General features: G+C 41.8%; 1 protein-coding gene across 2 annotated transcripts in view; it reads right to left on the bottom strand.

Moving 5' to 3' along the window:
* LOC117040857 (ATP-binding cassette sub-family A member 9-like) overlaps positions 1-12735 on the bottom strand; it is a 61225-nt gene that overhangs the window by 5659 nt on the left and 42831 nt on the right. For both annotated transcript variants that reach the window (XM_033138914.1, XM_033138913.1), the window contains exons 27-33: positions 11530-11592; positions 9968-10059; positions 7013-7136; positions 5371-5497; positions 3435-3526; positions 3022-3194; positions 2635-2710 (exon numbers count right to left, since the gene is read on the bottom strand). In XM_033138914.1, coding sequence (XP_032994805.1) covers positions 2635-2710; positions 3022-3194; positions 3435-3526; positions 5371-5497; positions 7013-7136; positions 9968-10059; positions 11530-11592 — 747 coding nt within the window. The remainder of the gene's footprint in view (positions 1-2634; positions 2711-3021; positions 3195-3434; positions 3527-5370; positions 5498-7012; positions 7137-9967; positions 10060-11529; positions 11593-12735) is intronic.

The following is a 12735-nucleotide window of genomic DNA, read 5'->3' as shown; positions in this document are numbered from 1 at the left end:
AAAGACCTTTGCTAAATTGGAAAAAAATCTTGCTGGGGAACTTGAGGAAATTTTTGAGAAACAAAGTACAGTGACTGCGCAACTCCAAGAAGCTGAAAGACCCTATTGGTGTGAGAGACCTAGGGTTGGAATACAATTTATATCCAATTTCTGGGGTGGGAGCCCGGAAATGATGGGCAAAAGACTTGTGAAACTACAATTTCAAGATGAATGCAACTGTGAAATGGAGATGCTGGAAGATGAAGATATGAGTTTCCTGGAGCCCCCTGCAAGGATATTTATGGACTGTGTCTGGTCTGTTGGTTTCAAAGGAAAAGAGGACATTCTGGGTAATGTTGTGGTAAAAAGATGGAGAAATGTCGGGGAAGCGACCCCGAGATTGCGAAGGAAAATGGTTAGAAGAGGGATAGGGTGAGATTATTTAAAATATAAACAGGACGGCTCACCATGGTACCCTGAAGTCAGTGTGTTAAGAGTTTAAGATTTTGAACTAGTGAAGAGATATTGGACATGTTTATTAGCAGCAGTTTAAGAAAATAAGATGTAAGATTGGAACTAAGAAGTAATAGGTTATATCATGAAGTTAAAAATAAAAATTAAGAAGTTTGTTTGTTATTATGAACATTATATGTAATAATTGAACATTAAGAAGTTTGTTTAGATAATTTTGATGATTTTAAATTTATATATGAGAAGTTAGATGTAAGATTGGAGCTAAGAAGTAATAGGTTATATCATGAAGTTAAAAATAAATATTAAGAAGTTTGTTTGTTATTGTGAACATTATATGTAATAATTGAATATTAAGAAGTTTGTTTAGATAATTTTGATGATTCTAAATTTAAAGATGAGAAGTTATCAAAGTGGATTGGAATTGGAAACAAAGGAGAGAGGACGGGGGAAGTCATTTAGTAAGATTTGAAACAAGAAATTTTTTTTAAGATGAATAAGAAATATTGGTGTTTGTTTTGTTGTATTTGTTGTTGTATTGTTGTTTTGTTTTGTTTGTATTATGTGGAAAACTAATAAATTCTTTGTAAAAAAATAAAATAAAGTTGCTTCAAACATTTGATAGGATATAAATTTTGGGGGGGGGGGGGATAAGTACAAAAACAACTAATAATATTTGCAGAGGGTTCTGGACGATAGATGAGTCTGTGGTGACAGTTGCCCAGGTGCAGAAACCCAGAAAATTATCAATATGTGAGTGAGAACTAGTGATTGTAAGAAGGCATTGTTTTCTGTTCCACACACTGGTTCCATTGTGTTGTAGTTTCTCTTCTGCCCAAACTGCATTATCTGTCTCACAGTCCGCTGTGGCAAAATTATTCGTTTCAGTGCAAAGGAAACAACAGGGGGAAGGATAATCAATTGTGTATTGTTTGTGGACTGAAACAACAACAACAACAACAACAACAACAGTAAATGCAAAACAAAGTGATACATGCTGGGTTCATTTCCATTCTGGAATCAGGACAGACAAGCAAGCATTGGCAATTTCTGCTTTCATTACCCTTTTTGTCAGAATTCTCCAACATCCCTAGCGAGACCAAACTAAAACATGCCGAATGCTCGGACAGGCAAATAAGCCAGTAAGCGATTTTGAGAATACATTTCATTTTGGAACCCTTTTTCCTTGAAGAAACTGAGGTTGGTGGACAAGCAAGGCAATTAGGACTTCCAAGGATAATTTTCAGTCCCAAAGTTTTGAATGGACACACCCTGGTAAGACTGCAGCATATTTAGAGCAGAAGGGCAGTTAAGAACTAAGGTGTGGGTATGTTGTTTAAATCACCAAGACAACAATTTGCACCGTGGACCACATTGTTCTGTGATTCTCTTGCATTGCATCTTCTTATTCACAACCAATCCAATTAACTCAAAAGACAGGTTAATTTCCCAGCCAGCATAACATAATGGCATACAATGTAGATGTTAATAAACCAGGGCTGGCTCCAGGTTTGCACACTGTATCCACCTGCCATGCGAGCAAGCCCCCCCTCCTTGTAGCGGGCTGTGGATGGCCCTGATTTTTAATGTTATGTATTCAGTAGTCCATGTTTGCCTGAGCTTGAATCTGGATTAAGGATTCTGCGCTCCTGTGTTCTGATTCGAAACATGACATCCAATCATAGAACATTTCAGGATTTGGGCCTCTGCCATTGGCCCTTGGATTCTGAGTCGTGATTCGCAGCTTGGAAGACAGCCAATCAGGTTGGGAGTGGGAGTGGCCCAGGCCTCCAGAAATGTACATAAGCAGATGCTTTGCCCCTGTTATCCAGTTCTGTAGTTCAATAAAGGTTCTTGCTGTTATCACTGTGTCTTGCCTCATGGGAACCTACACTTCAGTTAATAGAACAGGGAAGTGGGAGAGAGCATTTTCTTTCAGTAGACAGGCAGATGAGATGGACTTCTCCACAAACGACAGCAGTGAAGAGGTGGAGGTGGCAGTGTCGGTGAAGACCAGGACGCAGCAGTGTGGGCAAGGAGGCTAAGAGGCAGTGCAGTGGCAAAGAACTAGTGCTGGCTGAGCAACAAACCCAAGTATCTTGTGGTGCCACTTGGTCTGTAGCCATTAACCAACATTAAATATTTGGCAACCGGTTCAAGAAACTAACGAAGCACAGAACTTACTTTCCTTCTCAGTCCAGCGGGTAATGCCTTAGTTGCCGTTTTCAAATGGCCCTGGAGTTCTAGCGCGTGAACTATTCTGAAAGGAAGAACAGAAGAAACGACGTCTGGAGTATTCTAGAACGGATCTCTTTTGCATAAGAATTACAGGGGAGGTTGCAAGTGAATCTAAGGGATGCTGGATGGAAATGAACCACATGTGCTATTTGTCAGTGTAAGAACTTACGCTAGCCGTCCACCTCCCTAGAAGAAACGTCGATGCTGAAAACAATTCACTTTCAAAGTCCAATGCTTCTGTCAAGTATAGAATGAGAGGCTTTGCACCCAAGTACCCCAAAAACTAAGAGATAGTAACTGTACAATGAAAGCAGGATCTTTTGCTGCCCTTACCGACTGATAGCTACACCAGCTGCATCTTTCTGCATCCCTTTCACAGCTGCATTAATCTCCAGATGTTCTTTAATAGTCAGACTGGGCCAGAGGGCATCCTCCTGGGGACAGTAGCCAAGAAAACCGACAGCATTTTCTTCCGTTGCAGCTGCATCAGCTCCTTTCATCAGGACCTGTTCAAAATATTGTGGCCCCATTTAAATTTGTTCAACATAAGTCATCTTTTGAAATATAAAAGCCCTATCTAGGAAATTCCACCTCCCATGCAAAAAAAACAAACCCTCACTGTTATTAGTCCTAGATGGGAATCTGCTATTGATGCCATTAACATACTACTCTTTGTAATGCATTGAAGTTGATTTTTGCAGTGATGTTCATGAAATAGAACAGTACATTTTATTGCTCACACCTACCTGTCCAGCTGTTGGATCTGTGTCTCCTGTTATCATATTCATTGTTGTACTTTTACCAGCTCCATTGGGTCCAAGTAGCCCCAAAATTTCTCCTAGAAGGACACACATACCCACACTTTTGTAAGGATACTACACATTATCACAGCAAATAAAATAAAATAATTTATTATTTATACCCCCACCCATCTGGCTGGGTTTCCCCAGCCACTCTGGGCGGCTCCCAATAGAGTATTAAAAACATGATAAATACATCAAACATTAAAAACTTCCCTAAACAGGGCTGCCTTCAGATGTCTTCTATTTCCTTGACATCTGTAAGGAGGGCCTTCCACAGGGAGGGTACCACTACTCAGAAGGCCCTCTGCCTGGTTCCCTGTAACTTCACTTCTCCCAGTGAGGGAATTAGCAAAAGACTCTCGGAGGAGGACCTCGGTGTCCGGGCTGAACTGGGGGTGGAGACGCTCCTTCAGGTATACTGGGCCGAGGCTGTTTAGGGCTTTAAGGGTCAGCACCAACACTTTGAATTGTGCTCAGAAATGTACTGGGAGCCAATGAAGGTCTTTCAGGACCGATGTTATATGGTCTCGGATAGCTATATTTATAAGAAATATTGCAAGGATACTACACATTATCACATCAAACAAAATAAAATAAGGGTTTCTATATTCATAAGAAATATGAAGAAGAGGAGTTTGGATTTGATATCCCGCTTTTCACTACCCGAAGGAGTCTCAAAGCGGCTAACATTCTCCTTTCCCTTCCTCCCCCACAACAAACACTCTGTGAGGTGAGCGGGGCTGAGAGACTTCAAAGAAGTGTGACTAGCCCAAGGTCACCCAGCAGCTGCATGTGGAGGAATGGAGACGCAAACCTGGTTCCCCAGATAACGAGTCTACCGCTCTTAACCACTACACCACACTGGCTCTCAGTTATTGTACTCTCAGTTGCCTCAGTTGTCTCAGTTATTGTACTCTCAGTTGCCACACTGGCTCTCAATATTGTACTCTCAGTTGCCTCAGTCATCTTCCCAGGTACTACTCAAAGTCTTAACAATTGGATATGATCATTAGACTAAGGCTGCAACTTTAAACTTTGTGGTCTTGCACCTGAGTAAACACACATAGTACAACGCATCACTATCTTAGCAATTTAGGTTCCCTATAATTATTTTAGAGGAATGTGTTTTTTTAATGTTGATTTTTGATATAGTAAAACTGCTTATACAAAACTTTAAAATAACTTAAGTAATTTCAAACAGCCTGATTCCCTGGGAGAAACCAATGCTCTTCTTCTTTAAGTTTTGCTTTGTTTTAACTTTCGGCAACAGTGAAGAAAATTCTCCTGGGTATAATGGAGAGAAAAGTGGCGAATTGGCCCACTATTTCCGAAGCCTTGCCGGCTTGCATCCGCCAATCTGGGAGCTGAGTGGGCAACATATTCCCTCGGTTCCTACACTGATGATTTGTTGTTGTTTTTCAATCCACCTTCTACTGAAACCAATAGTGATGAAATTATCCAGCCCATCTCCAAGTTGCCATATGTAACAAGCCTGATCTTGGGTCCCGTCTAGGAAGAAGAGGATCTTTGGGTTCAGTAGATTCAAGTCTGGCTCTGCTTCTGGCTTTCCCCAGGAACATCGCATTTCCAGGGCTACTGCCAGTAAAAATGCTGCAACTGGTAGGTCAATGGCAGCAAAACTTCCAACAGCAGCTGTGGCCCCATGCTAGCAAAGGGGCACCTGCACCACATAAGAACCCAACCCACCAAGCAGCCAGCAGACCTGGGGTTTAGGATTGGTCTGCCCCTATACTGATTCCTTTCCTTCCTATCTGAGTCACTTACAATATATTCAAATGTCAAGCATCCCCCAAAATGATGACAAAGTTATACTTTTCCTTGGTGAAGCTGTAACAGTAATTTTTCATTGCCAGCAAACCTTTTTTAACACAGAAGGAGACACTTTTGGTGGCCACTTTTCCCAGCGTCTTGGTTTTCTTGCCACAGGAACAAGCCTTCTCACTTCTGTATTCTTTGCGCAAGTTGCTGACTAGGATGACTGGTCTCTAAGGAGGGGCAGAAGAGAGAAGCTTGCTTACGGCATGTATACATACATACATACATACATACATACATACATACATAGCTATTCCTTTGGTTTGAGTGAGTCAAAGCAAGAACCATAGAAGATATTCTGCTTCAGACAGAAACATAGGAAGAAGTTGACTTATAACAAGCCAGGCTATTTGTCCATCTACCCTCTGAATGGAGGCAGCACCCCAAGATAGCAGACAGAGGATTTCCACGCCATCTACCTGAACAGTAAAGAGAGCCCGGGGATTGACTCTGAAGCCTTCCTGTATGCAAAGCATGAGCTCTATCAAAACAAAACATAAAATAAAATAAAAAAATCCTTCCAGTAGCACCTTAGAGACCAACTAAGTTTGTTATTTGTATGAGCTTTCGTGTGCATGCACACTTCTTCAGATACACTGAAACAGAAGTCACCAGACCCTTATATATAGTGAGAGAGTGGGGAGGGGTATTGCAAGTTTCTTGGTGAGGTTGATGGACTTCCATTTCATGCGGCTCAATGTGGTGCCTTCCATAGTTCCAGTTAGAGGCAGGTAGCCCTGTTGGTCTGCCATAGTCAAAACAAAATAAATGGAAGTCCATCAACCTCACCAAGAAACTTGCAATACCCCTTCCCACTCTCTCACTATATATAAGGGTCTGGTGACTTCTGTTTCAGTGTATCTGAAGAAGTGTGCATGCACACAAAAGCTCATACCAAGAACAAATTTAGTTGGTCTCTAAGGTGCTACTGGAAGGAATTTTTTAATTTTTTATTTAGTTTTGACTATGGCAGGCAAACACGGCTACCTAACTGTAACATGAGCTCTGGTCCCACTCCAAAGCTAAATGCCTCAAGTATACATAATCAGATAGTACTAACTGTGCCAGCATCCCCATCACACACCTGTGCAATGCAAACAACTGTCAGAACTGTGGAATATTAAGAAACCAGGTAAAGATGTTAGAAGAAAAGATGTTGGGATCAAGACCTAGATCCCAGAATTATTGTTAGGTCAAGTAGGTCACCTTAACATTAATATGTTAATATTAATAAGCTAAGACAGTGGTTCCCAATCAGTGGTCTGCATAACCATTCACATAACAACAAAAGCTACTGTAGAGATACCAACATTTTCAAAAGTAGGGGGTCCATGGCTTGGCTTTTGAAAAACAGGATGTCTGTAGTACTTAGTTTTCCAGCACTTAAGGTACTGACACTCTTCTTCCTGACACTAATATCTCATCCCTACATAGAGCTCTGTTTATCTAGGAGGCCTCAGTCCTTTTCTCTTAGCATCTCTTCCTCCACTTTTTCAGCTTTTATAAGAAGTACCCGTGGAGTGCCAAAGATGCTAGGTGTTCAAGCCGTAAAAGCTTATTTTCCAGGGTGACCGTAAGCAGGAGCAGGCATCGAGTTACATTGCACAATCAAATCACTGCAATGAACATCAGAGCAGGCTATAAAGCCTTTCAAAAACAAAGAAATCACAGTAATTCTGCTTTACCTCTTCCTGATTTGCAGAGGCCAGTGCACTCTGAACTCTTGCCCTTTCGTCTTGAACATCTCTATCATCGCCCTGACTGGCCTCTTCCAGGTTCTGATGGCTGCCCTTTCTCTGTGGAGAAATCCTACAGATCAAAGACACCACACAAAGTGTTTAAAAAGCACTGCACACCAAGGAATGAATTCCATTTTCAAGTAGGAAAGCAGAAAACAGTTCCTAAGAAAGCGAGAATCTCTGAACTTAATGTGCAAACTCGTAACAGCCTAGAAAATGCTGCCTTGCAAAATCACATCTGCTTTTGCAGAAAACTGTCCCAAACACATATCATTTTTGGGGGGGGGGAGACTAGGCATAAACACATGCATAATTATAGTTTGTATATCCCTAGTCACAGTATTATTGTTGTATGAATTTTGTTGGGGGGGGCAGTCTGAATGATGCCCCAAGTCCCTTCCAATTTTTTGCTTCCTATATCTGTAGGGGGGTAGGAAGTATGAGAGCAAGCTCATCAAGTCAGTCTCTCTAGGCAACGGCTATGGCTCAGTAGATAAGCAACACAATAAGCATAATTGCTCTGCACCATACCGCAGGTCTGGATCCTGTCCGGAGCCTGGGCGTAGGCTAGGGCCATGGCACGACTCCATCGGTGACGCTGGGGGTGCTCTTAATTGATGTATATCATAGGGCTCCCCCCTACCGGTGGTTTACCCTTATGAGACTCCCTGCAGACGGGCAGAAGTCAGGATATCATTTCACCCAATGCCTAAGGCAAACCGCTCACATCTGTAACCAATAAAGTTGTGGCGTATTTTATCCTATTAAGCTATAAACATTTGTGTCCGTGTGTTTATTATCTAAGGGAACTGCGGAGCCCGGGGCCTCGCCACGCAAATACAAGAACAATAGCCAGTGTAGTGTGAGCTAGGCAGAAAGGAGGTGGAGAAGCTGGAGACACAGAGACATGCTTGCTCTGTGCTGGGCTTTGGGGCTTCCCTGGAAGCTTAATGGGAAAGCAAGATCTGTTGGTGAGTTAATGTTGTTAATGGCCCTCTATATATTCTAAAGACACCACAGTCCCTGCTAGTCTTCATTCAAAGAAAACTGAACTCGGGAATGCGCTGAAAACCCTGGAATCTCTCACCACTTGGAGATTGGGGTGGCGTGTAACATTATTAAGATCACCATTTTTATTTTTATTTATAAAGTCAACTCCTGGAGCTAAAGATTGATTGCTAACATTATTGACATTGTTTTATAGATTATAGATGCTGTGTTGATTTGTTAATCGTATAATACGGCTTGCTTTAATTGTGACGTTTATCTTATTTTTAAAAAACAAAATAAAAAATTCGTGCATGCACACGAAAGCTCATACCAAGAACAAACTTAGTTGGTCTCTAAGGTGCTACAGGAAGGAATTTTTTTATTTTTTATTTTATTTTTTTAAATTTTATTTATTATTTGTTTTGTTTTGTTTTGACTATGGCAGACCAACACGGCTACCTACCTGTAACTTATTTTTTTAGTTGCTGATTTGTAAGCAGTGTTTTATAGATTGCAAATGTTCTACTGATATTTGTTAATTATTCTATTTTATTTATGTTGTTATTTGTGATGTTCTATCATGTTCTATTATGTTATTGCTATTTATTTATTTTTTGTAAGCCGCTTTGGGATTCATTTGAATGAAAAGCAGCATAGAAATATAATAAATCAAAACAAAACATTATATATTCTGCCTATGTGAGGTAATTTTTTTAAAATCATGCTTTAACAACAAAATAATATCCTCTTTTTTCAGAGGTTTGGCTCTATGGAAGAAAACAAGCTCCCTCGTGAAATGAAAGATTCCTAAAAATTATGAAGGTGTTTGTTAAATCTTGAATACCTTCTTTAAAAAACAACAACTGTGAAATGCATCTTCCTTTACAATGGGCCAAACACATTAAAGCAGAGCTTTCCAAACCTTCCACATTGGTGACCCCCTTTTTTAGACATGCATTATTTCGCAACACAGTAATTCAGTTTTACTAGCAAAACGGAGGTTAAACTAACCCCTTCCCAGCCCCAGGAGAATAGGTGCGAAAACTGGAGTTTGGCTTTTGCTGCCCAACTCCCCATGCAACTCTTTGAGACCCCTAAGTCCATGATTTTTACCTCAGCGTGAGGAGCGTTCGCACGACACACCTACACACTGCAGCCGACACACTAACGTTTCGCAACACAGAGTTTGGAAATCTCTGCCTTAAAGTTTTCATGGAATAATAAATAAAGCGAACCAAGGGCTGGATTAAACTAAAAAAGCCCCGTCAGCAGAAACCTGTTCAAGAACTTCCAAAGTACAACAGCACTACCCCAACTCCTCCATCCATTACTGCATCAAATTGGCTTGGGGAAGGGGTCAAGAGAACCCCTGGAACAGTAAGTGGGAGGAGAAAGAAGCTCATTCCCTCAGGCCAGCTAAAATGCTTGCAGTGACAGAGCCATTTGCTTAGCGCTACACTGAATTACTCCCAGGGGATATTGCGATTCTTAAGCGTAGAACTAGGAAAGCTTGCTTTTTTAAGAAAGAGAGAAGAACCTATGAATATAAAAAGTGAGGTACAGACGTACATCGGAAGTCGAACGGAATCCGTTCCAAAAGTTCGTTCTACTTTCGAAAAGTTCGGAAAGCAAGGCACAGCTTCCGATTGGTTCCTGATTGCGCAGGCACACCAGAAACAATAGCGGAAGCCGTGCCGGAAGTTTGGCTTTAAAAAAAACACATTCGAAAACTGGGACACCCACTTCTGGTTTTCAATCGTTCAGGAGCTGGAACATTAGACTCCCAAGGCATTGGGGAGCCGAGGTCCGACTGTATGTATTTGAAAGTCATCATTTCAGAAGAAAAAACAGGAAAATCTTTTGCATTACTAAGTCTGACTGCATAAGCAGGTTAACCATATGTGTACAAACCTAAACACAGGATCTCTTCTCATAACTGGCCTGCCATATTTCGCCACCAGACAGCGAAGTAAAAGAATGAGGACCAAAATGTGGAAGTAAGGCTAAACAAAATAAAGAACAAAAAAAACAGAAATAACCAATTATGTTCAAGAAGTGTACAGACCTATAACCAATTTGTCACTATATTTGGGCTACAATCCTATAAACCAGTAGTGGGGGAACCTCTGGCCTCTTCATTTAGCCCATGCAACCATTTGGGGCAAACCAACACACCTGCCAATCATCTGACATCCTAACCACATCATGCCTGGGGCAACTAAGGGGAACTCCTATCTTAACACCACAGCACTAAGATCAGAGATAAGCAAGAGTTATCTCCAATGCTCTTATCTACAATGTGGTGTTAGTGCTGTAGTGCTCATCAGTAAGACAGGGAGATAAGATTCCTCTGCCTGCCATTTAGAGACCAGGTAGAGAGATCCATTGTAGAAAAGGATTTCTTATGATGTAGATACACTTTCAGAGCTCTGCATACATCCAGGGAGTGCCAGGCTTGCTCTTTAGGTTATTTCGGATGCAGACAGAATCTTGTTGGACGTGGAACCTAGATAGCACTTTCAGAAGGAAGGAAAGGGTCTGAACGTAGCGCCACCTTATCCTTGTGGAAAATACAAAGATGTTTAGGTGTAGAAAGGGCTGAAAACTCTGACACTCTGCGTGCCGAAGTGACTGCCTTTGAAAGAAAGGATCCTTAGGGGTACAAGACATAGACGTTCGAAAGGAGGTCTCTGAAGAGCTGTGAGGACTGAGTGTAAATTCCAGGTGGGAAAGCAATGTGCCATTGGTGGGTGTTGACGTACTGCATCCTTGAGAAAGTGTTTGACTAACCAGTTCTGGGATAAGGGCAGCCTACCAGTAGCAATCAGAATGGAGGAAATGGATGAGACATGTCTTTTCAGTTGCACATCTCACCAGGCATTGGTTCTGGAAAATTTATCAATATAAGTAAACAACTAAGGAATAAAAGAAGGACAGCAAATAAGCAGAACGACCAAACAAAGAGCAACGGAAAGGGTTTCATTTGTTTGTTTGTTTGTTTGGTTGGTTGGTTGGTTTTTTTGTGTGTGTAAGAAGCGGATTAGTCATGCTGGCCACATGACCCGGAAGCTGTCTGGGGACAAATGCCGGCTCCCTCAGCCTATAGAGCGAGATGAGTGCCATAATCCCAGAGTCGTCTGTGACTGGACCTAATGGTCAGGGGTACCTTTACCTTCTTAAGAAACCACAATGCACAGACAAACAAAGAACTATAGAACTAAAACAACAATAAGGGAAATCTAAAGGAAAAAAGAGGGTTCAGAAACTAGTAAACTTAGTTGAGTCAGGAAACCCGGGAGGAACGTACTGTATGCATCTAGATGGGAGGAAAAACTGAGGGAGTCCAGCCTGCTTCCCATAAGTCTTTGCTTCTGTCTAGTGTCTTGCAACAAGGTGAACACCCATTTCATTGGATATGAAACCCCACGAACTAAAATATCTCCCCTACAAATACTGAAGAATTCATTTCTCACCATAACAGAAGCCACCCAGATCAATATTGATGCGTCTTCCTCATAAGACCATTCAGTCAATGACTATAAGGAAAAAAAGGTGATTATGTAGATGATTCCCTCTAATACTGAAGTCAGGTTGTGCCAGTGCCTGTCAGCTTGAAAGTTAGTGTCCTGCCAAATTAATTTAATTGTTTCTGCTTACTCAGAAGTATACTAGTTTGTGAAGTAAAAGAAAATGACTTTGAAAGACAGTGACTCGAGGAGCTGTGAGCTTCTAAGACTTACATTATGTCGAGTGTTTCTCATTGTGGGAGATAGGAAAATTGGGAACTGCAGGTCTATACAGGATTGTTTTTTATGTATTAAATCTGTATACTGCCCTTCATCCGAAGATCGCAGGGCGATTCACAGCATATAAATACGAGACAAAAGATGCAAAATGCATAATAAGGACAAGGACAAACCAAACCAATAAACATTCCCCCCCTCCAAAAAACATGTAAAAGGACATAGGATGTTAGTCAGCCAAAGGCCAGGCTGGAGAGAATTAACTACACTTCCCAGAATCCTTTTCATGAGGCAGATGAGAGGATGGGCTCCAAATGTATGCCGGGGGGGGGGGGGAGAGATGTAGGCAGCCAGAATCAATATGGGGGGGGGCAATTCCCAGAGGGCCTGGAGCCCCCTCTCGATGTGGAGGGGTGCAACAGAGCAAGGGGGGATCCTGGAATTTAGTACCAAATTGTCCCATTGGACCTCTGCTAAAACAAATTTGCTAGTCATTTTGTGAGTAAAGTCACTCAGGTTTGTTTGGAATTGGATGCCATGATTAGGATTAAGCCATATGGAGGCATCCAAATGGAGCAGAGTTGTTGGATCAGTTTCGGTTACAGAGGTACGTCGGGTTACAAACTTAATTCATTCCGGAGGTCCGTTCTTAACATGAAACCGTTCTTAACCTGAGGTACCACTTTAGCTAATGGGGCCTCTCGCTGCTGACGCGCTGCCACCGCACAATTTCCATTCTCATCCTGGGGCACAGTTCGCAACCTGGAGCAACTACTTCCGGGTTAGCGGAGTTTGTAACCCGAAGCGTTTGTAACCCGGGGTATCACTGTATTACATCCCGAGGATGTGGAGAGCAGGCATGCCAACTCTAGGGGGCAGAGGTGTCTTACACTCCCTCAATATTTGTTTGAAGGGGGCCCAGCTCAATGTTGTGGA

This window comes from Lacerta agilis, chromosome 2 (genome assembly GCF_009819535.1).
Source record: "Lacerta agilis isolate rLacAgi1 chromosome 2, rLacAgi1.pri, whole genome shotgun sequence".
NCBI classification, from domain to species: Eukaryota; Metazoa; Chordata; class Lepidosauria; order Squamata; family Lacertidae; genus Lacerta; species Lacerta agilis.
This window is presented reverse-complemented; position numbering and strand designations above follow the sequence as displayed.